The sequence below is a fragment of the Canis lupus genome, chromosome 30 (genome assembly GCF_003254725.2).
Source record: "Canis lupus dingo isolate Sandy chromosome 30, ASM325472v2, whole genome shotgun sequence".
NCBI classification, from domain to species: Eukaryota; Metazoa; Chordata; class Mammalia; order Carnivora; family Canidae; genus Canis; species Canis lupus.
Window position 1 is genome coordinate 15,288,379 of NC_064272.1, and position 27,799 is coordinate 15,316,177.

General features: G+C 38.4%; 2 protein-coding genes and 1 non-coding gene across 4 annotated transcripts in view; 1 reads left to right on the forward strand and 2 right to left on the reverse strand.

Annotated features, from left to right (window-relative positions):
* The window catches only part of SHC4 (SHC adaptor protein 4), a 132,275-nt gene that overhangs the window by 39,523 nt on the left and 64,953 nt on the right, over window positions 1-27,799 (reverse strand). For both annotated transcript variants that reach the window (XM_025472861.3, XM_025472862.3), the window contains exons 3-6: window positions 23,316-23,379; window positions 19,992-20,111; window positions 8,978-9,031; window positions 3,891-3,942 (exon numbers count right to left, since the gene is read on the reverse strand). In XM_025472861.3, coding sequence (XP_025328646.1) covers window positions 3,891-3,942; window positions 8,978-9,031; window positions 19,992-20,111; window positions 23,316-23,379 — 290 coding nt within the window. The remainder of the gene's footprint in view (window positions 1-3,890; window positions 3,943-8,977; window positions 9,032-19,991; window positions 20,112-23,315; window positions 23,380-27,799) is intronic.
* EID1 (EP300 interacting inhibitor of differentiation 1) lies at window positions 12,954-14,741 on the forward strand. The gene has a single exon (XM_025472863.3). It carries the CDS (start codon window positions 13,057-13,059, stop codon window positions 13,630-13,632), a length of 576 nt encoding a protein of 191 aa, XP_025328648.1. The 5' UTR covers window positions 12,954-13,056; the 3' UTR covers window positions 13,633-14,741.
* On the reverse strand, window positions 21,561-21,665 carry LOC112676219 (U6 spliceosomal RNA). The gene has a single exon (XR_003146389.1). It is a non-coding gene; the product is annotated as a U6 spliceosomal RNA (small nuclear RNA).

Below are 27,799 nucleotides of genomic sequence, written 5' to 3' on the forward strand. Positions count from 1 at the left end.
CCCCATTTTACCTGTCTTCAATATTTGGAATTTGAAGATGAAATGTGCTACCTATTTATAATTTGATTGCTAACAAGGTAGCTAGTAAACTTGCAAAATTTTTAAATGTTTCTTCATGCCTTGTGATGTTCTTTTGTAAAGGTATGCTGAGGACCTGGGGGCTGATTCACTTGTTTATTAGCTGGCCGAGCTTAGGAAAACAATCTCACTTTTTTCAATGCCAGTGTTTGCTTTTATAATAAAAGAATAAATTAATACCAACCTCAGTTGCTGTAAGGATGAAATTACACAATGCTTGCCATATGGTGAGCACGCAATAGATGGTAGATTCCCCCTTTCCCCTGTTTCTCTAGTGGATTGTCTTTTTCCAATGTATAATAATCCCTGTTTCTTTAATTGCAATACTATTCCAAATCACACAGGGTAATAATAATGATAATAATAAGCTTTCATTTATTATATACTTACTATGAGACACATATTGAGATATTTCATCATATATAATATCACATTAAGTCCTCAGGAACATCTGGTTTCTATTTCTTCAACAACCTTCATATCTAAATTGTTGCCAAGTTCCATTAGTTCACAGATTTGTCCAAACTTTTCCTTCCTCCCCGCAATATAATCTAAACCGTACCACTCCTGCCTAGGACTAATGAGATGTCCTCCAAATTGGACTCTACAATTCCAGACTATTTTCTGCGCTCCAGTATCACTTTCACAGATACAAATGCCAGAAAAATAATCATTCTGCAATTTCAGTAAAATGGCAGAAGTCAGAATAGTTGTTATAAAGCTCAAAATCTTCCATGGCTCCCAATGACCTTTTGGCCACCATTCAAAGCCCTCTACAATTTGTTTCTAGCTGATCTTTTTGCCATGGCTCCCCTACTTCTATTCCTTCTATTCTCTGGCAACCCCACCCTCACACACACTCACACACCACCCAAACATATGACCCTAAGCTCTCATCACAGGGTTCTTTCCCCTGGGCCTGTGTTCGATTCTCCCATAGATCCTCATGGAGCACCTGCGATGTCCCACATGCTGCTGTTCAAACACCCTTTTCCATGACATCCTACATTCTGTGTGTTTCTCTCTCCCACTAAATAAGGAGTCCAGATTGGCCAGGAATTATTTTGCTTCCACAATAATTAGCTCAGCCCCTTCTGTATTAGTATGGAATTAATAATTATTTGCAGGCTCAAAAGCTGTATCAGCACCTCTGTGTACAAACCAAAGTCCAGGGGCTCAGGCGAGGAGAAAGGATTTGACACTAGATGGGTGTGCAAGCCGGGGCTATGATGACAATAAAATGGCTTCTCACAGAAGTTTCTATAACCAAGTAAATAAGAAAGGGGAGGAGAGGGACGCCTGGGTGGCTTAGTGGTTGAGCACCTGCCTTTGGCCCAGGGCGTGATCCTGAAGTACTGGGATCAAGTCCCACATCGGGCTCCCAGCATGGAGCCTGCTTCTCTCTCTGCCTATGTCTCTGCCTCTCTCTGTGTGTGTCTCTCATGAATAAATAAATAAACTCTTTTGAAAAAAGAAAGGGAAGGAAGAGGGGCGCCTGGGTGGTGACTCAGTGGTTGAGCATCTATCTGCCTTTGGCTCAGGTAGTGATCCTGGGGTTCTGGGATTGAGTCCTGCATCGGTCTCCTCACAGGGAGCCTGCTTCTCCCTCTGCCTCTCTGTGTGTCTCTCATGAATAAATAAAATCTTTTTTAAAAAAAAGAAGAAGAAAGGGAAAGAGGAAACTGGAAACGGAGCAATAAGGATGAGGAGATGCTAACTTTTTAATCCAAAAAATTACCCTATTTTTTTTAAGATTTATTTATTCTAGAAAGAGTGCACAGGGGGAGGGGCAGACAGAGAGAGAGAGAGAGAGAGAAACCTCTAGCAGAATCCCTGCCGAGCATGCCCCCCCCCCCCAGGTAGAGCTTGATCTCAAGACCCTGAGATCATGACCCTTAGATCATGTCCTGAGCTAAAATCAAGAGTCAGATGCTTTAACACTGAGCCACCCAGATGCCAGCAAAGTTACCTTATGTTTCTAAGTCATCTATTTTCAAGGCAGACCCATTATCCCAGAGAAGCAAGCAAGCAATGGACATCAATCTTTGAACTCCTCACCACTGTGTTGACTGAAGAGCAATGACCTGCCTGAGCTATTCAGTGACTGATGACAAAGTTACCAAACACCTAGACTTCCCAATCTATTTGTACTTCCTTTCACCTTTTCCTTTCAGGTTAAAAGGCTTTGTTGTTCAGAGGCCTTACCCAAAATAGCACGCAGTTATTCTTTCAGGAAACACAGGCTTAATTAAAAGAGGTTGTTCTTTTCTAGTATCTTTTCTTGTCTTCCATTCCTAAACCCTTATTCCCCTTCACTAGTTCCTGTCTCTCCTACTCATCTTTGATGGTTATCCATTCTTCATTATACAGTTTACAGTGAGTCCCTTTCAATGGAGTATTGCTTAGTTCTTGTCACCTGTTTCTTCTTTTCCATCTCACAGAACCATGTTCTTTTGGCATTCGCTAAACATCTACTACATCCCAAGTCCTTTGTTAGCAGCTGGTCCTCATCATTTCCTTTTTGACCATCATAATGGCTTCCAAACAGATCTCTCTGCCTTAAGGCTCTCTCTGAATCCATCCTATTCCTAAATCAATCTTCCTGAAGCTCTGCTTTGTAAACAGCATTCTCCACCCATTTGCTCAAAGATTAATTAATTAATTTGCTCTTATTTATCAGTTCTATCCTATCTGTCCTCTACATGTCTTTATAGCTCTTTGAATTTCCAAATTCTACTTCACATGTACCTAATAAATGTGTTGGGGCAAACTCTATCCCTGGGGTGGAGAAGCTGTTGCCCAAATAAGTTTCTAGTTAAGGAGAAGAAGCAACCTGAGACTCATCCCTAAGAGGAGTCTGAATGTCCCAGAATCAGGGATGAGAAGCAACACAAACCATGTCTGTCTAAGGAGGTCCAATGACCTAAGAAACTTCAGGCCTTTATCCCAAAGTTTCACTGGGAGATGAGTTTACTTAGGCAACCTTGCTAAATCTTGAGATAGGAAATCCAATCAATTTACCCTTCCATTTATTGAGACACTCAACAAAAATAGTTATTTTTGTTGCAATACCTATGTGCCTGGCTTTTTGATGGGTGTTTTGGAAACAACAGTGAATAAGGTAAACAGGTTCCTGCCCTCAGGGAGCTTTCAATAGGAAGGACAGACATTAAACATATCAACAAATGAGAGAATAAAATAATAAAAATGTGGGCTAAGTGCTAATAAGAAGAGCAATAAAGTATGATGCAGCAGGTTGGGATATGCTCCTGGAGATAGGAAGTGGTATCAGTCAAAGAAGTCTCTCTGAAGAAGTGACATTTAAACTAAGATCCAAAAATGAGAAGACAAACACTCAAAGTAACATGCCAGACTATTTGAACAAATGCACAGGTTCAACACACAAGTGTGTTGAACACAAACACACACATACACACCAAGGCTGAGACCAATGCAGGCCAATAATCTCACTGGCTTGGGTCTTCTGTGTAATTAATTCATCCACTGGAGATGAGGCAGCCAGCTGCAGTATAACCAAAACAACTTCTCTTTTTATTATACAAATAGATAATAAGCTTTTCGTATAAGGATCCCTCAAACGACTGGGATTTAAATCCCAACTGTATATTTATTTCTACTTCATTCTGCTAGCAGGGCTATTTATTTCCAACTCAAATTCACATAATATTTCTAGAACCCTGTATAGCACTCTAGTGATCCTCATCACTCTGTATATTGAAAAGAACTATTTGTTACTTTTTAAAGGTGGTATAAATCAGCTCTTAAGAAAATCTAGAAGTTGCTTTCCATACCTCGTTGATTAACTGGATCTTTAGCTACGTAGGCAACATAGTCTGTAGTATCCTACAAAAGAGGGAAAATGATTGCATTTAAAATGAATGGATTGTACTGTTGAAAGATAAGAGTACATTTAGGACATGTAATGAGGTGAGGACTTAAATACAAATGTTTCTGCCTAAATAGAATAGAAAAGCATGCTAGGAGAGAACATAAATACACACTGCATAGCTTGGCCAATATGGAGTCCACATCCTCTGCCCCTTGGAGAAAGAAGTTGAAAATTTAAAATTTAGAGGCAGATTTAGTTATACTTATTCACTAAGAATAAAAAAGAATCCAGAGAGGGAATATGTTAAGATATACGTTCTTTTTTTAAAAATTTTACTTAAATCCAATTAACATATAATGTAATTGTTTCAGAGGCAGATGTCAGTGACTCATCAGTTTTATATAACACCCAGTGCTCATTACATCACGTGCCCTCCTTAATGTCCATCACCCATATACATATCCAGCTATACAGTGGAAAGGAAACAAACAAATAGTAGAGACAAATATATATAATATAATTCCTTGGCTTTATGAATGGAATGGTAAAGTTGAGTTAGCAGCAGGGCCAGATTCATGGGCATGTGACCTGTGTAGTCACACAGGGTCCTGTACTTAGAAAGACCCATGCTTGGTTTAATACTATGCTATTACTGTCTTTTTAAAAATTTTTATTTAAATCCAATTAATTAACATATAATGTATTATTGGTTTCAGAGTTAGAGGTCAGTGATTCATCAGTCTTATAACACCCAGTACTCATTACATGACCTGCCCTCCTTAATGTCAATCCCCCAGTTAACCCATCCCCCCACTCCCCACCCCTACAGCAACCCTCAGTTTGTTTCCTATGATTAAGAGTCTCTTATGGTTTGTCTCCCTCTCTGATTTCATCCTGTTTTATATTTTCCTCTCTTCCTCTATGATCCTCTGTTTTTTTCCTTAAATTCCACATATAATTTGAGGTCATAGGATAATTGTCTTCCTCTGATTGACTTATTTCACTTAGCATAATATCCTCTAGTTCTATCCATGTCATTGCAAATGACAATATTTCATTTTTTGTGGCTGAGTAATATTCCATTGTGTGTGTGTGTGTGTGTATGTATGTGTGTGTGTGTGTGTGTGTGTGTGTGTGTGTATATACATATATATATAAAACATCTTCTTTATTCATCTGTTGATGGACATCTGGGCTCTTCCCATAGTTTGGCTATTGTGGACATTGCTGCTATGAACATTGGGATGCAGTTGCCCCTTCGGATCACTACATGTATATCTTTAGGGTAAATATCCAGTAGTGCAGTTTCTGAGTTGTAGGACATACATTCTTAAAAAATGGTTAGGGAGCATGACTGTCTCCTGTGTTGAAAGGTGAAATACCAGGGGTTATGCCATCAGAAAAAAGGCATAAACTAGGAGGGGTGCCATGATTTCCCAGTTGTCCAAAGAGACACCATGTATGTCAGAAAATAAGTCAATTACAGAGACACATTGGGTTCTGTGGTTGTTAGTTTGCTTTTGTGTAGTGCGAGTTAACTTAAATAACAAAGCAAAAATATAAAACATTTATTTGATCAATATCTAGAGAGGAAAAATCATTTTTGAAAAAGAGAACCCACAAAAAATCTAAGGAGTTCAAAAAGATGTGTTGCTGACTTTGTAAAAACAAACAGAAAGCTACTTGGTAATTCTGACTCTTACTGAAAACAGTAAACTGATGAGTGATAAGATTTTAATAATTAAAGATGCTTTTTGTTATCTCAGTTCTCAGGGAAAAAAAAAATACACACAATGCCATTTGCAGATTAGAAGTACGACTCTCCAGAGGGAAGATGCAATCAACTGGCAGGAAATAAAAGCCCGTGTGTAATACCCTCAAGGACAATCACTTAATAACCCACAGTGAAACACGCAGGAAGCAGATCTCAGGGTCAGCATAACTTGTCTTCAGTTATTTTAAAAAATAACAAACACCTAAACAAATTTATCTTATGATAAAAGATAAGGGTTGAAACATCTTGTAAATAAATAAGGTCATATCTATGAGCTTTGTTTTATTTATTTTATTTTTTATTTTTTGAGCTTTGTTTTATATGAATGTAGAAGCAAAGCCACAAGTGCTGGGGGTGTGGCTACTATTTATAAAGTTGAAGGATGGTAGGATGCCAGCAACACTCTCAGATGCATTAGATGATGGGAAAGAGGTTGTGGGACCTCATCCTCAAAACATTATTTAACAGTCTTATAGTTATAAAATTCTATTAACTGTAAATATCTAGAAGAATCTAAAGAATGTTAAATGGCACAAATAGTGGAAAAAATACAAGAAAATATATTTGTGACATACTTCTAGGGCACTTTTAAAAAGGAGAAAGTATATATAGATACAGAAGCATTACCAAGAACTATCTTCAGGGCTGACTGGAGGAAGACAAGTAAATTATCTTTGACAAAAGAGTAAAGAAAAATCCAGTTGAAAGAAAGGTATTACTTTGGGCCATGGAGACTTTTAGCATCTTGCAGCCAGTTAGGTGTGAAGTTGTAAATTATCTCAGTGAGTATCTTAAAAAACAAAACAAAACAAAAAAAGCTATGTGCTAGCAATAATGCGATAGCTATCTCCCATCACACTGTGCTAGGCATGGTGCTAGCAGGTTAGGTGCATCAATTCACATAATTCTCACAATGCTTTAAGGCAAGGGTGATCATAGATGAGGACCCTGAAGCCGGAAGAGGTTAAATAAGTCAAGTCTCCCTGACTCCAAAGCCTGGCACTTCACTTGGGGGACCCTGAATGCCAAAGCTTGTGGTCACTCCAGTTTTCTGTTTTAAATTTGAAGAGCAGACTTTTGCCCCAGCTACAGAGAACACAGGGGTCCCACTCAAATCTAGGTACAAACTTCCCCACAGCATTACAAATTCTTTACCATTTGTTTTTGGTAAAGGCAGTGCTTTGGTGGGTTGAAAGTACTAAAGAACTAAAGGTATGTCATGATGATCTAAAAAGAATTAGGATTCTGGAGAACTATGATAGACATCATGTAGGGCTTGCCTAGGGTAAACGATGATTTGCGTATCAATGCTGAAATGACAGCAACCCTTGAAACCTGAAGCAGAAATTTAGGGCAAACATCTATAATTATTTTTAACACTTCACTTATAGAATCATTACTTTACATAGCTTAAGGAAAGTATTTGAGTTCCTTCATGGATGACTGAGCTCTAATGGGTTAGGAAGAGAAGAGACAAGGCTGGCCTTTTCAGGCTGGATTCAGTCAACCCTCTTTGCTATCAAGCATATCCCTTTTTGTCATTGTCAAGGCCAGATTTCAAGGCTGGATGGATGGGAGTTCAGGTTCAGTACTGGACCCCCATTGCCACTGCTACGTGCTAGGCACCTTACATGCCCCCTATTTGTACTGAATCCACAATTAGGCATCTGTGGAATCTCTTGAGGAAGAAGTAGAGCTCTTAAAATTTGGTTTACATGTTAATTAAATGGTACCACCATGGAACTAATATATTCATTTGAAAATAACTATGCCCCAGATTGAAATATAAGGAAGTAGAGAAGCCCAAAGGGAAAATTAAGTATCCACTAATAAAAAAAAAAACAAAACAATGATTTGAAGTCCTATATATACTGCTTTTCTTCCATATGCTTCAAATAAGTTCTAAAGACAGGGTGTTTAGGTTTGACATGCTTGAATATTTTGAGTCACTGGTAGCCAATGTGAAGACAAGTTATTATTCAAATGTTTTAAAGAATAGGGTAATTAAATAGTATTTAAGTATATATTTCAGACATAAAAAAGTTACATCATCAAGTGAAGAAAGTTGCTCACTTTAGATGCCAGTAAGGCAAGCAATGATTATAGCAGAGTAACTTCAGAACATTATTTCCTTTTAGGATAGACAATAATTTTTCCTTTTAAATATTTAGCATAGAGTCAAAACTTTGCAGGCACATCAGCCACCAGATTTAGTTTTTACTACCGTTCCATACTTCTCTCTTAGGTTTCTGAGTTATATGTCCTATCACTTATGACCCTCCATTTTATTCCTGAGTTGGAAGTGAGAAACTAAATGTAGTGGGAAAAAAAACTGTTATAGTGGATTTTATTGCCTCGTTTCTGAAGGATACAGTCTTGAATAATAAATGCTCAGCAGAAAAGAAGATAATACATTGTCAATTATAATAAGGCCTACATTTGCTCCCCCCCCCCATATGTTTTCTCGACTTTACTGCTGTTCAACCCTTATGAAAATCAAAGTCCTCTTTTAGCCTCTATATGTTTGCAGGGAGAAGAAAAACATCCCAATGTCATGGAGCAACAAATTCCTCCTTCTACTCCCTCAGTTCAAACAGATCTGTTTCTTGGTCAGTCACAGGCTTCCTAAGCCTTCACTGCATCTCTCCTTTCAATCTGGTTCAGAAGTGAAGAGTAGGGAGTCAGGAAATGACCCTCCACTCTGTAAAGTAGGCTGGGACAGCGAGCACTTGCTCAGTCTCCCACAGTTCATGGGAAATGAGCATCCCGTGGCCTCTAAGGAGGAAGGAACTGAAATTCTCTCCTGCCAGCTAAGTGTTCCTTCCATGAGCCTCTGCAAACCTGGATGCCCATTTTAGATTAGACTTAATTGCCTTGGTTGACAGCCAGAATGGCAACCAGGCTTCCCCTCACATGACAAATCCAATTGCTTAATAGGATCTACCTGGAACTCTGTGTTAAGAAAAATGATGAGAGGGGACTGGCAACACATGTATGACATATTTGTTTTTCATGACTTAGATGTTATCTACAAGAACAGTCTCAGATGAGAACTCCATGACTCACAACACAATGGAATACTGATAGCTCATCTATGAATCCAAATATTTTAAAAATCAGTAACAGAAAATATTTTATCAAGACCAAATTTTGTATTGTACATGGCTATTCACAAATCATAATAAAACATTGGAAAAGATACATCATGGCTAACGTGCTTTACATGGAAGCTCTTTTAACTATTATAAAAAGAACTTTTATGAATCCATACTTACAGGATCTCCTCCAGAGGCAAAAGAAATAGATTGCATATGATGATTTGCAATAATCTGTAAAATACAAACAAACATGTATGATGCTGCAGATTAATTATGCCTAGTTACATACAATCTAATAGTAATGGACATACATTTGCATGTTTTGTTTTTGCCTGCTCAGCATCCCTTTGGAAACTACTGTATCCATATTCTGTAAGAATCTCCTAAGGTTCAAGTAGGTTTGACATGCCCATCTCACTGACACTCTCCTTATGGCTGGACATGTGATCCAGGCTTCACCCATCAGAAAATACCATCCCCTCTGGATACAGCAAAGCCAATCAGTATCACGGGGAGGAACTGAAATGGGCAACAGGAAGGATTGCACTTCTCTCTGCCATTAGTTTAAGTCCAAATCTTCTGGGAGCCATCTTTTGCTGCCATGTGGGAAAAGCCTAATGGAAAAATAAAGCTTTCCCTCTGGGGCATATCAGAGTCGAGAGTTAAAAATATTTAAAAATCTGATGGTAACATCTGTTCCATCACTTCAACTAACCATCCCTCTTTATCTTTTTATGCATTTTTTTATATTTACTTATTTTTACATAAGTTAGCTTGAATTGGATTTCAGTCATTCACCACCAAACACAAACTAAGGCACTAACATTAAGATCCTCAATATGAAGTTATCCATGTGAACTGCATTAATGTCAGAAGACCATCTCCTTCATTTGAGATTTTAGACTTATTTGGAAACCACAGCATAATGACATATTTATTTATTTGTTTATTTATTTATTTAGATTTTATTTATTTATTCATGAGAGACACAGAGAGAGAGAGAGAGAGGCAGAGACACAGGCAGAGGGAGAAGCAGGCTCCATGCAGGGAGCCTGACGTGGGACTCGATCCTGGGTCTCCAGGATCACACCCTGGGCGGAAGGCGGCGCTAAACCGCTGGGCCACCGGGGCTGCCCTATGACCAATTTATAGAGATGTATCTGTCATGCTGTTTCGAAGGTTCATTGAAAATATCAACTGCATCAGTTGGCTAATCTCATCTTCAGAATTGTTTAACCTAATCTACATAGGATTCTGCTTATTGATCTGATAAGATGGACAATTTTATTCTTAGATGCATTCTAATGTAATTGTATAAATACGTGCATCAAAGAACTTCTCAAGAAAGAGAATTTTTGCTTTCTTTGTAATATCCCCAAAGTGGAAACAATCCCAATGATGAGTACTGTGATATTCAAAAATGGACTGCTATGTAGCGAAAAAAACATATTTCTTGGGCAAAAAAAAGCTAGACACAAAAAATATACACTGCATGATTTAATTTACATAAAGTTCAAAACCAGTCAAAAATGTTTTATTCTGTTTGAAATGAGGATGGTGGTAATAATGAGGAAAAAAAAAAAAAGAGAGAGAGAGAGAGAGCAAATGGTTTTCTGGGATTCTGCAAATGGTATTAGTGGTTACAAAAATATGTCCGTTTTGTGATAACCAAGGTGCACATTTACAACTTGCGTACTTTCCTATGTTTATATTTCAGTTATGAGTGATTACTAAAAATAAATCAATATACAAAGATCAATGTCATTCCAACACAGCAGCACTAACCAATTATACACTGTATTGGGTAAGGGGTACATTTTACAAGAGTACCACTACAAAACTAGTACAAATCACGTAAGGCTTTTTAGAAAATTTCATTGAAGGATATAAATAAGACACAAACAAGCAGTAAGATACACATCACTTCTATGGATGAGAAGACAATATTGTAAAGATGTCAATTCTCCCCCAAATTAATCTGTAAATTCCATGCAACTCCAATGAAACTTCCAACTGTCATTTCAAGCTACTTCTAAAATTCACATGGAAGAACAAATGTGCAAAAAGAGCTAAGATAATTTTTTAAAGAACAAAGAGAGAAGACTTTCCTTATCAGCAAGACACATTGTAAAATTGTAGAAATTTATTTAAATACAGAGTCTAAAAACAAACTCACACATTCATTGTCTTTTAGTCTATGATAAATGTGGCACCAAACAGCCAACAAAAGGACAGTGATTAAATTAGTCGAGTTGAATGAATTAGCTGTATATATGTAAAAAACTATTTAAATAAATCCTGTCCTGGGATCCCTGGGTGGCGCAGCGGTTTGGCGCCTGCCTTTGGCCCAGGGCGCGATCCTGGAGACCCGGGATCGAATCCCACGTCGGGCTCCCGGTGCATGGAGCCTGCTTCTCCCTCTGCCTATGTCTCTGCCTCTCTCTCTCTCTCTCTCTCTCTCTCTCTCTCTCTCTGTGTGTGACTATCATAAATAAATAAAGAAAAAAATATTTAAAAAAAAATCCTGTCCTCAGAGTATTTATATAAGTGAAGGTTTTATCCATAAAAGATCTATTCAAACATTAGAAGACAAATACAAGATTACGCTGTGATCTGTGAGGTAGGAAAACCCATCTTGATAGAAAGGAAAAGACATACAGAAAAAATTAAAAACCTTCTATTTGATTACAGGAAAACTCATTTTAAAACTTTTGTCACCAGAAAAGACCCCTGAAACAGGACAAATAACAGGCAGGGAGAATATATTTGCAACACTTAAAACAAAGTATTCATTTAGTTTGTAAGAAATTCCTACAAGTCAATAAGAAAAAGAAATAAACCAAAAATAAGAGCAGTTGATTTTCATAAGTCACACAAATGTTCAATAAGCACACTGAAAAATACCCAATTTCCAAGAAATCAAGGCTGTGGAAAATAAAACAAGATACCATTAAATTGATAAAATTGCTCAACAAAACTATGTGCGGCAAGGATACAGATATTCTCAAACACTGCCGAGGACAGGTTACATTTGTACAGCAATCTTGGGAAGCAGTTTGACAGCATGAATTAAAAACTAAAGTATGCACACCCTACAATTATGCCTTCCCACTTCTAGGTTATTTATTCTAGAGAAACACTGGCGTATATGGATGTCATTTACCCATAGTTTATAATATTGAAAAATCGGAAATTTTGCGCGCAAAGTTAGGTCAACAACAGCATAGCTATACAAATAAAATGCTAAAAAATAAAAAAAAATAAAATGAAATGCTGTACACACACACACACACCACCACCACCACCACTCATCTATGTACCCCAACAAAGCTAAACCTTCAAGACACTGCAGAGGGGCTTTTTGTTTTGTAATCTGAAGACAGTTACGTAAGACATGCAAAAACAAAAAACAACCCACACACAGAACAAGATTTTTGCACGAGGTTGTAAAGGAAAAGGACAAATGCAATGGAAAAGGATTTAAAGAATACACACTGAAACTGACCACAGTTAACCTCCTGTGGAAATAGAGTCAAGTACTTCTTCAGCATGTAGCGAAGATAGATAATATGTTTGTGAATTTATTATTATTTTTTTTTAATGGGGGAAACAGAAGTAGAGCTGAATGGATCAGTTCATAGTATGTTGGTCTGTGGTTGAGAACACTGATTTGGCGGTGTGGATGCGGGAGCCCTGCGCATGGACGACAGGTGCAGATGCGAGGGTCTAGGGGAGGGAAGGGGAGGAGGGATGGGGAGGAGGGAGGGAGGGAGGGGGAGAGGGAAAGAGAGAGGGAGGGGGGAGGGAGCGGGGGGGGGCAAGGGGAAGGGAGAGGGGGGAAGGAGGGAGCGAGGGGGAGGGATAGAGGGGGAGGAGGAAGAGGGGGAGGAGGGAGGGGGAGATGGGGAGAGGGGGAGGGAGCAGGGGGGAGGCTGAAACGTCGTAACAGAGGCCACGTAAAGTATCTCCAAGTTTACAGCACCGTAAGGAGCGGGACGGTTAAGCAAAGCGGAGATAAGGCGACTCTCTTAAACGCAGGGCCTCGCTAAGCAGCAGGAACGGACGGCGAACGGGAGCCCCTCCCGCCGCAGGAGTCGGCCCCCGCCCCGCCCGACGGGCACCCGGGAGGCGGCGTCCGGGGGTCGCGCAGACGCACGGGGTCACGCAGGCGCGCGGCGTCGGCGCACGCGCAGAACCGCCCGGCCGCGTAGCTCCGTCTGCAGGGACGCCTGGCTAGAGGGTGCGCCGCGAGTACGATGTCGGAGATGAACGAGCTGTCCGAGCTGTATGAAGAGAGCAATGACCTGCAGATGGATGTGATGCCCGGCGAGGGTGACCTTCCGCAGATGGAGGTAGGCGGCGGGAGCCGGGAGCCCTCCCCGAACCCCTCCCGCCACGGGGCCCAGCCGCAGCTGGAGGAGGAAGGCCCGATGGAGGAGGAGGCGGCCCAGCCAATGGCGGAGCCGCAGGGGGAACGAGGCCTTGCTCACCGGCCCAGCCCGGGGGAGCAGCCGGGCCAGCTCGCCGGCCCTGACTTCGAGAGCGAGGACGAGGGTGAGGAGTTTGATGACTGGGAGGACGACTACGATTATCCGGAAGAGGAGCAACTGAGTGGTGCCGGCTACAGAGTATCCGCGGCCCTGGAGGAAGCCAACAAGATGTTCCTGAGAACATCCAGAGCCAGAGAAGCAGCCCTGGATGGCGGGTTTCAAATGCATTACGAGAAGACCCCGTTTGATCAGTTGGCTTTCATCGAAGAGCTTTTTTCACTTATGGTTGTCAATCGCCTGACCGAAGAACTCGGCTGTGATGAGATTATTGACAGAGAGTGATTACACGCTGTTAAAAGAGGAGGAAGCTACTTGAGGAGAGACCCGACATTCCACGGTCTTTTGGGCTCATTCCAGATAGATAGTAACGGTGCCAAGGGAAAAAAGTCGATCTTCAAAGAAAATTTTTGTTGTTGTTGTGCAGAGTAGAATAGGGCAGTGACTGCGCTCTTATGAAAGCATTGTTGGAGAAGAAGAAGAAACGTATCAGGACTGTGGAAATCTGTTTTCAAGAATGTTCCTGAAACACCTGCCGCTTAGACTTTGTTACTGATCCCGGTTATTTTCCTTGCATTTGGGGAAAATACCTCTCCTATATTTCACTATAAGGAATGGTTTTGCAAGAATAAGTTATGACCAAGACAAACCGCCAGTACAAGACCCCCACTGATACCAATTACGTGAGAAAAAGTAGTAACATCCAATTTAGGACACAAGATGTCTGAATCGTTTGGACTGAAAGCCTACTGAGAGAACTCTGGAGGTTCCACTTTGTGGTCTGTCCAAGCCAGTGTTCAAAGGCTAAATTTTTAGTGTAAAAAAAAAAAAAAAAAAAAAAATTGGGTATTCTTCACTATCCCAAAAAGATAAACCCAAGAAGAAATATGTATCATGTGTGATCTATCTCAAAATGTGTTTTCAAGAGCATCTGAAATTTTGTTTGTACGTGTATCTTGATCATTTATAAAGCTACTATGATCCATAATTCAAGAAAATTTGTCTTGCCATTTTTAAAACTCAAAAATTAAGACGTCCGTAATTTCAAAGTTAGACATTAAAATGTATGTGAAAGAACAGACTATTTCTGATACTCTTACATACTAGAGAAGTTGTTTTACTTGCTCTCTTTGTTTTTCATTTAACTTACAGGTGAAGGACTTTGGTTGAACTTCATAATATAAGAACTGTTAAAGTGAAAATGTCAAGTAAAAGGAAAGCCCTACATCCAAAAAGAAAGACTGAACAATTATGCCCTCAACCCTTAAAAGGTTTTAAAACCTGCCCAGAAATCCACCTCAGTATCTGAAGTTTCCCTCTGTCTCCTCCTCTAATTACGCTTGTCATTGGTTATGCACCAGCATTCGAGATAATAAAATTTCTTGTTCTGTGTATTTTGTTTGTTTGGCCAAGAATATTGTTCCCATACTTTATCTAAACACTATTATTTTATTGTATTGTGCTATTTTATTTTATCATTGAAACCACTTTATGATTCACATTTAACCACTACATGGGAAAGTGCTCCAGCTTCAAATAACTGATTTATAAATTAACTTGTGGATATTAAACTTGGCAAATTCCTATGAAAGAATTTGCCAGCCTGAGAAAACCTGTCCTATTAAGGTGAGCATGTTGCTGTGGTTATTAAGGTTCTGAAGTTGTATAAGAATAGTAGTAATTCTGTCAGAAAGCTGTGCCCAGGGATCCCTGGGTGGCACAGAGGTTTAGCGCCTGCCTTTGGCCCAGGGCGCGATCCTGGAGACCCGGGATCGAATCCCACATCAGGCTCCCGGTGCATGGAGCCTGCTTCTCCCTCTGCCTGTGTCTCTGCCTCTCTCTCTCTCTCTGTGTGACTATCATAAAAAAAAAAAAAAAAAAAAAAAAGGAAGCTGTGCCCAGTAAAACAGTATATTAGTAGGTCTGATGATCAATAAAAGTACTGGATGTTCCTGCCCCTTATGGCACTAAAGGACACATCCAGTACAATACCACAGCTCAGCCTCAGTTACAGTCATCTTGCCTCTTATGGGTGGGGGGCGGGGGTCCTTTTACATAAAGTAGAGGACTGGCGAGGGTGACCATAGTTACTGAAACACTAGCTTGGTGAGGAGGAGAATAGATAGATGGGACAATAATAAGCAAGATGTTAGCACTTAACCATCCTAACCCTGCCTCTCCAATGCCTTAATTTCACTGCATTTTCAAACAGCTTGTAGCTGCAGCTAGATGAGTCTGATTATTGCTTGTATGATGTGAATTAACTGAATTTGGGAGTGGGGCAAAGGATGCCAACACACACATAACTAACCAGTAGCATGTACTTCCAAATAGAGGTGTCAGGAAAAAAACTGATCTTCCAACCAGGAATTGTGATTAGGTTCATCTCTGGGACTGAGTAGGGAGCAAGAGGAGAGGAAAAGAAAACTATTCCCTGTTGGGTTTGAAGGCTCATTTTGAGGAGGAGGAGGAGGAGTGGACCCCTCTGATGGTAGGTCTTAGAAAAATAGGCAGTAATCTGAGAGACCACTGAAATTAATACTTGTTTGTATTTACTAAAGATAGAAAATAACATTTTAACACCCCTTTTAGAAGCATAAAATCGCTTGTATTTCTTTTAAAGGTTAAAGCTAACACTGGAATGAGGTGACCTAGTTCAAATCTGGGTTAATGGGAACTAAAGAACAGAGTTCTAGAGAGATTCTGGTCCTTACTTTGTGAACACGGGAAAGGAAACCTTAAAATTATGAGTATGTGGGGTGATGGGGCATAGTTTTCTGGATCTTTTCATATACATTTTTATTAGATCAGACTGTCCTACCCTGGCTGCCCTAAGGACACATCTATTTTGTTTGACTCATGCTTAAAATTTTCATTTTTAATTAAAGAGCAACCTCTCATAATCCAGAGACAGCAGCAAAACTCCCAGATATCCATTTTTCCCCCCAAAAGTTGAAGATCTGGCAGCCCTTGACCTATAGTTATGTGGGAAAAAGCATCCAATTCCCCCTTCATATAGAGAAGGCATTGTACTGCCATGTTTCCCAGTGTTGTCTCCCCAACGTGGAAGCCAAGTGGCCCTCACCGTGTATCATTATGCTTGCACCATTGTTTTTCTTGCACCTGGACAGTTAGCATTACCCTTCTGGCCTCTATATATTTGAAGTTGCCTCTCTTCATAAAGACTAAAAAATGTCTCCATTTTCTGCCTATTTTACTTTCTTTATCTCTTTATTACCCTTCTCAGTAAAATTTTACCAGCTGTTAGACTTGGTAGTAGGATTGTAGATATGAGTAAAGAATAGTGGGAGGAGGAGCTACTGAGACTGACATTTTTGCTTAAGTCCCTAACATATTAAAGTATATCAAGGAAGTCTGCTTGGATTTTTAAAATGAGTATACAAAAATCCTTAAAACTTGCTTTTCCAAAATATGGTAAATTTTAAAAATTGCAATTATGTGTTTAATATAATTTCATTCTCTGCCTCTGAAGTTCTTTCGAAATGACATTTTCTGGGAATGATCTGAAAGACCATTTCTGTGAATGGTTATATTCTTGAAGTTGTTCTCCGTGGCTGAAGATGAATGCGAACTGACCCATAAATACTCTGTCATCTATGAATGTATCTATTAACTTGAAACTGTTTATGTTTTCAGTCCAAAGTATATCTTAGAAGCATGAGGGGAGGCATTAGTATTTCTTGGTATTTATCTTAGAACTTCAAAGGGTAGCTGTCTTTAAGGAGAATTTAATTACTAGATCATTTTCTCATGTACATCTGTCTATATGGTTGATTCTCTGCTGCCTTCATACCTTGAACATGTTACTTGCCCTTTTGATGGGATTTATAAAGCTTCTTGAGTTGAAGCATCCACAGTGACACATCTTTTTTTATACCCCACCACCACCAAGCCATTCCTACTAGGCCTGCAGAATGATTCAAAATTATTCTTAAAAATCAACACCTGGGTCTGAGATCAATGAGATCCTAACTTCAGTCTTCACTCCAGCAGTGGGCTGAACATAACCCCATTCCACGCCACCAATACAGAAAAGATGTCTCACTTCCAGAGGCACTCACTGCTACAACTACTGGTAGTGGAAGCCACTCAAGCCACTCATGCCCACTGTCCCTACTTCTATTCTGCCAAAACGATGATGGGCATGTCACAATACCCCCCTCTAATAGCAGTAGCCTGGAAAAATTGTAGAAGGAGAGAAACAGAATAAACTATGCCCTCTACCCTTACACACCACAACCCTATTCTTCCTAAATTCCACATTCCTTCAGTCACTCCATAGAAAGGACCATTTTTTAAAGTGCTCGTTATATTCTGCACATAAGGCTGTCACCATGATGGCTCTAGATTTGATTACTCTTCCTCTCCTTCAAAATTATGAGATAATTCAAGTGCTTCTATACTCAATGAATCTCACTCATACTAAGGCAATAAGCACTCCTGGTACCATGCACGTGGATGAAAACCAAAAATAAATTTTCCATTTACAAGTGTCTTAAGAGCAAAGCATCTGAAAGACTGAATGATTGTTTCACCTTCCACCTAGACTTGTTGCATCTTCAAAGCACAGCCTCAAATGTTCTCCTGTCATTATACCAATGGTACCACCTCTCTTGTATAACCAATCAGGGCCCAACTAGACACGAATTTGTTTTGAACTATTTCAGATTAACCGTCTTCCTCTATGGTGTTTTATACTACTGTGTAAGCAATATATTTTATTCTGCTTTTTTTTTTAAAGATTTCATTTACTTATTCATGACAGAAAGAGAGAGAGAGACAGGCAGAGAGGCAGAGGGAGAAGCAGGCTCCATGCAGGGAGCCGGACCTGGGACTCGATCCCGGTCTCTAGGATCAGGCCCTGGGCTGAAGGTGGCGCTAAACCACTGAGCCACGTGGGCTGCCCCTTATTCTGCTTTTGAACTTAGAAAATAAAGCAGCCCTCAGAACTGCAAGTGATTTTTTTGGCAAAAATATCAGAGTCAAAATGTATATAGCTGTATTTATATGTTACTGAAAATTTCATAATTTTGTTTTAAAATATGCTTTCCCTGTTAAAGACTAGTTTATGAAAATGTCTCAAGGAAATAGGAAAAATGGTTGAGTAAATAACAGTTGGTACTGGGAGACTGGCACTGTGCTAAGTGATTTACATTGATGATCTTACTGAATCCCCTAAATAACCCAATGAGACATATACTACTGGTAAATCCACTCTCTCAAAAAAATGAGTGGGAAATATCAGAAAGGGAGACAGAACATGAGAGACCCCTAACTCTGGGAAACGAACTAGGGATGGTAGAAAGGGAGGTGGGCGGGGAGTGGGGGTGACTGGGTGACGGGCACTGAGGGGGGCACTTGATGGGATGACCACTGGGTGTTGTTCTATATGTTGGCAAATTGAACACCAATAAAAAATAAATTTATAAAAAATACATAAATAAAAATTAAAAAACAAAACAAAATAGGAATAATAATTTAAAAAATCCACTCTCTCAGAAACTCTGTGAATAGGTAGTATTATCTCATTTCACTGACAAGGAAAATTGAGTGGCAGAGTAAATTGCTGGTTAGTGGCAGAGCCAGGATTTCAACCTATGCTGTGACCTCAAAGCCCCATAGTGGTTTTGTTTGTTTGTTTGTATTCATGAGAGACACAGAGAGAGAGGCAGAGACATAGGCTGAGGGAGAAGCAGGCTCCCTGTGGAGAGCCTGATGTGGGACTTGATCGCAGGATCCCGGGATCACGACCTAAGCTGAAGGCAGACGCCCAACCACTGAGCCACCCAGGCAGCCCCCATAGTGTTTTATTTCAGCCAGCTACACGTTAAATCTTCCAGGTGTCCTTGATCAACAACAATCCATAGAGGAAAACCTTAAATATTAAGAACCTTGAATCACAACATATTAGACCAAGAAAAAAAAATAGACTCTAACACACATAAATAACCTGATACAGGGAATTTAGCTTAAAACATAAAAAGCAAGTCAAACAGTGCCCTAGTTTATAAGGTACACATTTAGTCCAGGGCCTGTATATCTTTTATATTTGCTTCCACCATGCTGTTCTTTGAGAAATAAGGTTCACAACGAGAACTCAGGCATATATACCATGGTATCATAAATCATCAAAGAAACTGTGTTTATGTTATAACATTTTACAAAGCATTTCAACCTTAAGAGTTGGAAGAAAATCTTTTATGCTTAAATTTCAATTAGCTAGAATATTAACTCTAACATCACCTGCCCCTCTGTCCTTCATTTACACCCTCATCCAACACAGTCTGTTAGTTCTGAAAATGGAATTGCTTTCCCTTTGGGGAGCACTGATGGACAGTAATAAACAACTTGCCAAATGGTATTTACAATGTTATTTGCACCTTAGTTCCTATTACAAAGCCAATTAGGTAGAGGTAAGTATGCAAGCAGTTAAATGCCATGACGGGTTAATAATACTGTCGTTCTAATTATTGTCATGCATAAATCCTTGGCAGATTTTTTTCCCTTGTGCCTTATTAAATTTTAGGCACACTCTGTCTGAAATTTTATTTTCTTTATTATGCCCAGACTCTTCTAGAAAAAAACATGGTATGTTAAACTATAAATGACATTTGTGATCTTACCTGTTGGTTGTCAATATTCATCAATGTGAGGCTGCATGTTGAGATGGTCAGTTTAATATTCATTCCCGAAAACTGAAGATTACTTTTGCCAAGAACTGTTGATAGGAACTTAACTGGAGGCTTTAAAAATAGCAAAACAACACTCTAAGTTAAGGGTTTTGTTACAAAATAATATGAATGTTTTTATGTGTTAAAAATGGGTCAAAACACATACTCTTCCTCTCTATTTTACTTTACTTTAAACAAATCAAATGAGACGGAATGCTTTTTTTTTTTTAATGAACAGTTTTTAAAAACGGAATGAAGCAAATTCTTTAATAAGTAGTGAAATCTGAGCCCTCGAACCTTTCTCGTACATCCCAAGTGTTGGGAGAAGAGATCTGCTTTATATACAAGGAATTCCGGTGAGAGTTTGGGCTAGCTGAACTTTCTGGTCCCTTTGTACACCAGAAGTCAAAAAAAAAAAAAAAAAAAAGAGTTGGTGTAGGTTTTTTTGTGATCATTAAAAAAAGTACTATGAGACATACCAAATGTATGGGACACAGGGAAGGTGGTGCTAAGGAGAAAATTTATAATTATAAACACTAACATTAAAAAGGAAGAAAACTCTCAATTCAAGAACCTAACTTTACAACTTAAGGAATTAAAAAAAAAAAAAAAAAAAAAGAACAAACTAAACCCAAAGCTGGTAGAAGCAAGGAAGATTAGAGCAGAGATCAATGACTAGAAAGACTAGAAAAACAATAGAGAAAATCAATGAAACCAAAAGTTAGTTCTTTAAAAGATCAACAAAATTGACCAATCTTTAGCCAAATGGACTAAGAAAGAAAGAAAGAAGACTCAAATCACTAAAATCAGGAACAAAAGTAAGATGGAGATCTAACTACCAATTCAACAGAAACAAAAAGGATTATAAAAGAGTGCTATGAACAATTGCATATCAACAAACTGATATGCAATTACCTAGATGAAACAGACAAATTCCTAGAAACATTAAACCTACCAAGACTTAATGATGAAGAAATAGAAAATCTAGATAACTAAAACTAATAGAAAACAAAAGCAGAAATAACAATAGAAAATAACAAATGTTGGAAAGGATGTGGAGAAATAGAAATCCTGTGCACTAATGGCAGGAGCATACCATAGTACAATTGCTATGGAAAACAGTATGGCAGTTCCCAGTTCCTCAAAAAATTAAAAGTAGTATTACCAAATAATCCAGCAATCCTCCCGCTTGTTATATACTCAAAAGAACTGAAAGCAGGGACTTGAATAGGTACTTATATATCCATGTTCCTAGAAGCATTATTCACAACAGCTAAAATATGGAAACAATCCAAGTGTCCATCAACAGAAGAACGGATAAGCAAAGCATGGTACATACATACCATGGAATATTATTCCCTTAAAAAGGGAAGAAATTCCTTTTTTTTTCTTTAAATTCAATTTAATTAACATATACTGTATTATTAGTTTCAGAGGTAGAATTAAGTGACTCATCAGTTGTGTACAACACCCAGTGCTCATTACTTCAAGTGCCCTCTTTAATGCCCACCACCCAGTTATGAAAATATGGAATGCTTCATGAATTTGCAAGTCATCTTTGTGCAGGGGCCATGCTAATCTTCTCCGTATCATTCCAATTTTAGTACATGTGCTGCCAAAACGAACATGGGAGGAAATTCTAACACATGCTACAGCATGGATGAATCTTGAGGACGTTATGTGCAGTGGAATAACCCAGTCACACACACAAAAAAATACTATGATTCCACTTACGTGAGGCACTTAGAGTAGTCAAAATCATAGAGACAGAAAGTAGAATGGTGGCTGTCAGGGCTGGAGAAATCAGGGAGTGCAGTCATTGTTTAATGTGTATAGAGTTTCAGTTTTACAAAATGAAAAGAGTCATGGAGACGGGTAGCGGCGATGGTTGCACAATAATGTGAATGTATATAATATCACTGAGCTGTACACTTAAAAATGGTTAAAATGGTAAATTTTATGTCCTGCATATTTTACCATAATTTTTTAAATTGGAAGGGAAAAGAGCATAAAAATATACAGCGCATAGAAGAGTTCCTGGAAAAAAAAAAAAAAGGAAGAGTTCCTGGAATGTATTAAGTATGCAATAAATGTTAGCTATCAAAGCAAATTAACTGAATTTTTTTTTTCCTTCCATGTGTACTTTTTTGGAAAGATGATAACCTGCTTTGTTTTGTTTTATTTTGTTTTGGGGTGTGAGCTCCCCATTTTTGAAATGAGAAAGTCTTAAATGAGTGAGCCTGTTTGTTGGGATCATCCAGTAAAAGCATCCTATTTGCCGACATTACAGAGGCAGGAGGAGGCCAGAGGCTACTTTGGGGCCATAGGTTTCATCAAAGAAACTAGTAAATAGGGAGCTCTAATAGAATTCAAAGGCTACTTATCAGTGGTTTTCTATGCCTTGTGGCTCATCTGGGTGACACTGGATTAGCCCTATGCAAAATAATGAAGAATAATAAAGAATGAGGCAGGGTGGTATGAAAATAAAGCGCTAAACTGGAAATCTGAATTCCTGGCTTCTATAGCTGGCTGTTACCATCATCATCCAAGTTACTCAAGACAGATCTCCTATGAGCCAGTCTAGTAGCTGGCAAAATAAGAGGGCTAGACTGGAAGATCTCTAAAAATTCTTTCTCTCTTAAACAACCTACAATTCCATGATATCCATAGTTATCTTAAGGCCCTTTACACCTCCCCTTTGGACATTCCAAAGCAATAAATGTTCTAGGGTTAAATCCAAGTCTATGCAACACCAAATCTTATGTTTTCTTTCAAGCATGAGAAGTGCCTTCCACTCAGGGATTATTATCTCACCTCTACCAGCACCCACATTTCCATTTGAAAATAGGCCAAGGAGTCTAAAAATTCTAAAATGTTAAAATGCAGAATAGATACATTATAAAATAATGAAATTGGAAGGAACCATACCGGCCATCTGGTTCAACTTAACTTTACAGGAACAAGGATGGGGTCTGAGAGAGAGATGAGATACTTCAAAGGTAAGTAAACACCCAGGACTGGAACCCAGACTTTTTTACTTGAAACCCAGGCGCTTTCTTCATTCTGTGGCTCGGGCATCACCATTTCAGACAGTGTCAGGCAAGTCAGAAACATTGGAGAGACAAGAACAACTTTCAGTGCATTTCTGGTGTCATGCCAACTGATAAAAGGCCATTCTAGACTTCAGCTCATTGGGTAGAATGAACTAACAACTATTTTGATATTCTCTTTTATGTTTAGAAAAACATAAAACAAGAAAACCACACCAATATTTACCTTTCTCTTTTTAACGGCTCCATTTGCCCCAGAGACGGCTTCACACAGGCGACTTATTGCTTCCCTACAGAACAGAAACCATAGAAAGACTTAGCATACTAACATGCAGTGAATGGTCAATAAATGCTAGCAAGTGTTACAGATAAAATGTGAGTCTGACATAAATGATCTTCCCCTATTCCCAAAGGGTAAAGCATTGTACCTTGTCCCTCTGCCGTTAACTCCCAGAAACCCAGCAACAAAAAAAATAAGCAAAGGAGAGCAACAAAGCCACTTTACAATAAGGAGTCCTACTATTCACCTTCTTGATCTCTTTTTTCCTTGATTTTCAGGTTTGATTTTGAGCCAAAAAAGAGGGGTAGAACTTTGTTGTCTGAGGATAATTCAGTTTTACTTTCAGCAAAATCCTCCCTGTGGTGTTATGAATAAAAAGCTTCCTAGTTTCTCAGCACCAAAGACAATGAAATACAAAAGAATCTGACAGTAGGGGAAGTTTAAAAGGATGGGGAGAGAATTGAACTTCAAGGTGGTCTCAAATGGAGCTTTATTGACTGAGATACTGCGACAAGTCATTGAGCTTTCACGTAATTCCGCAGAAGAACTGAAAATCAATAACAAATTTCCTCCTTTGCTTATTTTTTTTTTTTTTTGCCCTTACTCTGCACTGTACTTCCTGAGAGAAAGGCACCACGAATATATGAAGTTGGTCCTTAATGGAAGTGGTGAATGAACTGGCGCCCTCCACTCCAGAAATGCAGTTATAACTAAGAGCTTTTGTCTCTGGAACTCAGCATTCACAACAGCCGGAGCTTTCACTCAGTGTAATCTGAACCATAACCTTGTGGCTTTCAACACATATATTAAACTTTTCACAAAGCACATCTCTAAGCTCTTTCCTGGATTCACTGGAGATCATTGCTTAAATTAGTAAACTGAATTAGTACACACACATATGCGCACGTGCAGCATTGCATTACAATTTTTATACATATTTCATGAAAAATATTTTCTTTGAGATATTTTTGATTACTAAAGGAAGGAAGGAACATTCAGAGGAATGCAGACCCACTAAAGAAATCTATCTATATATAGTACAGATACAGCTATATAGATAAAGATGCATTACTGCAGATTTAATTCTCAATGTTCTTGTAGAAGGCAGTTTGGAAAGATAAGTAGAATTCCCAAAAATTCTGGGGCATAGTTTTAGATTTATAGTGTGTGTTTTAGTTTTAGTTCAGAGTCTTTTTTTTTTTTCCCCCGGTATATGAAACCCTTCTCCAAGGTATTCTATTGTCTGATTTTTGCATAATTACCTGTAACCAAAACACAGAATGGCTTTTTGGTTTGGCATATTTTCTCAGGATTTTATATTTATAGTTTCTGTTGGATTCCAACCTTTGTTCTCTGGATGAAACAGGACTGCTCAGAGAGTTAGGCTATTTGGTTGGTTGATTAATGTTTGAGTCATCTTAATGATTATTCAAGAATTGATGAGACACATAATAATAAATCTGAATTAGCCTCTGGTGTTGCCAAAATAGCTAGTTCAAGCATCTATGTTGTTGATATCTAATAAAGAGGGATTATATAAAAGGTATTATCAGATCCTTTACTCCATGAGAGCAAACTGGGGTGCTTTCGTCTAAAAAAGCCCCTTGTAAATGGTTTGAAATAAAAGTAGAAACAAAGGTGGGCATTGATGCTGCCAAGTATAACAACAGTTATTATTAGTTGTTACTTTTTTATAGCACCTTGTAGTTTTACAAAGTGCTTTCCCAGGCATTGTTTTTTTTTATTCTCATACAGGCAATATCGTCCAGCAAAAAGTAAAGTTGTAAATGGGAATTAAAGGGAGTGCTTTATAGCATGAGTACCTCTCGAGGACGGTTTGGAAGAATGAAGCTTCCTGGCAGAGTGGAGTTTGGAAATTCCAGACAGAGGAGAAGCATGTGTAAAGATAGGAAAATATAAATTATCATGATCTGAGGGGAACTACAAGTACTTTGATATTGCTGGAGAATAAAGTGTGGAAGAACAAGAGTGGATAAAAGCTCAGAGATAGGATTAGACTGAAAACTTTTTCTGCAAAGGGCGATAAATATTTTAGACTTTCCTCTGTTACAACTACTCAACTCTGCCATTATAACTCAAAAGCAGCATTAGACAATATGCAAACAAATGAGCATGGCTATGTTCCAATAAAACTCTATTTCCAAAAACAGGCAGCTGGCTATATTTAGCTGAAGGGCCATAGTTTGCCAACCCCGGGATTAGATAATTCGTACAAAAGAGATAGGAATAGTTCAGTTTTTAAAAACAGGAAAATGTTCACATTCATTATAATTTTAAAATTGAAAATTAACACAACTATGAGACACTTTATTCACATTAAGTTAGCAAAAAAGAAAATTACAAAGGCACTGTTGGGGAAGATGGGAAAGAGTCCACTTCAGACGTACTTATCCATTCCTGGGGGCCTGATTAGCATTAATACAGTTTTCCTAGAGAGTGATTTGGTGAAAGATGATAAATCTCTTCACCTTTATCAGGGCTTTTGACAAAATGAGGAGAATTTGTATTGAAATAGCATTGAGTATGTAGTAGAATAAACATTTTAGAGTAAAAAAACCAACTCCATAGCTTGCGATATAGGCATAAAATGTATCATATAAGTATTTCCACTTGGAATGTTAAGTATGAAGACTATAGAAATAAGGGTCTATATAAATGAGTAGGTGGAAAAGTAGAACTTGGAATGGTACACACCTTGGTAGCAGCTACATAAAATTAATTGTCAATAAATAGTGATATACAAAGACCTTATAAACAATGACTTGGTTTGGGTATTTTTTGTGTGTGGTTTGTTCTCTATTTTTATTCTATCAATATTTAGATAGAATAAAATATTCTATCACTGTGCAGTTGACTGAATAAGAAATCTTTTAAAATATTAAAAGAATGAAAAGTAAGTTCTTCAGCAAGAGTTTTGCTCATCTGCTATGAAAATGTGAGGGCATGTCAAAGATGTCCCAGTGAGGGAGGGATACAGCTTTCTCTCTTTTGTCAACACCCACAGAGAGATGTGGCAATGTTCATGTTACAGATCATAAATGATTTTCTTTATTTGTATCTTTTTCTCACCTCACCTTAGCTTTTAACTCTTCCCATCTTTATGGCTGCTAAATCCAGATTTATTTTTTCAGTTCATTTGGTAGACTTGCTTATTTTATTTCCCCAAAGTTTCATAAAGAATAAAAATCTTTGTCGATTTAGCAACACTTTCAAAATAGAAATCCCTACCTTTAGAATAATACACAATGCCACTGCAGGGAGCCTGGATTTGTTTTTGTTGTTGTTGTTGTTGTTGTTGTTTTAACTTAAATTCAATTTGCCGACACACACTGTAACACCCAGTGCTCATTTCATCATGTTCCCTCCTTAAGGGAGCCTGGGTTTTAAAAGGAATGGCTCCTATTTAGATGGCCAGGCCCAGTACTAAGTACCTTATGTACATCATCTCATTTATTCTTAACAATGTCATTTAAGGGACACCTAGGTGGCTTAGCGGTTGAGCCCCTGACTTTGGCTGAGGGGGTGATCTCTGAGTCCCGGAATTGAGTCCCACGTCGGGCTCCTTGCATGGAGCCTGCTTCTCCCTCTGCATATGTCTCTGTCTCCCTGTCTCTATCTCTCTCTCTGTGTCTCTCATGAATAAATAAATAAAATCTTTTTAAAAAAAACAATGTCATTTAAATCTTCAGTTCTTTATGATTCCACTCGACAAAAGAGCTGCAGAAGTGGATTATTTGGGTATTTGGAGAGGATACATTTGGTGGTTTTGGAGAAAACTTTTTCACTCCATACTCAAATGTGCTTTATTGTCAAGTGCATATTTAGACTTTGTTCTTGAATTATAATGGTGATCTGATGCTTTTTCTTTTAATAAAATTTGGCTGACTATGTTTGATATTTTTTAAATATGTAATCAAAGAAGTACAGCTACTATTCCATATTAGTCCTGCATTTCTCCCCTAAGTTCCATTTAGGTTAAATCAGTTTTCTTTTTCTCTGAGTTTTAATTCCACAAAATAACTTCAGAATAGATTAGAAGCTGAGTATAACAATTAGTGTTTTAATTTCATAGAAATCTCATTGTGACACTTTTTCCTGATACGTAAAACAGTCCATTGGCAAAAGTGTATTTTCCTGCTTATTTGTAAGATTATATTTAGTGACATTCTTTTCTTTGATTATTAAAGATTCTCACTACAGGCAGTGCTATTTCTTGTGCCTAAGAATGTTTCTCAAAGCTGCATCACTAATGTCCTTGCTGAGTTGAGTGTAGAGAAATTTTCTCATCTCCTATTCAAGTTAATATCAAGCACATGTGGATGCTTTAGGGTGAGACTGTAGTACAGAATGCATAAATTTTGTCCCCAGGAAATTTGCAGTGAAGGAATGCTGGATAGGGTTTTTCCCCC

Bases quoted from the DNA above. Each gene is read 5' to 3' on its own strand.
- EID1 (XM_025472863.3), top strand. From the start codon at position 13,057: ATGTCGGAGATGAACGAGCTGTCCGAGCTGTATGAAGAGAGCAATGAC.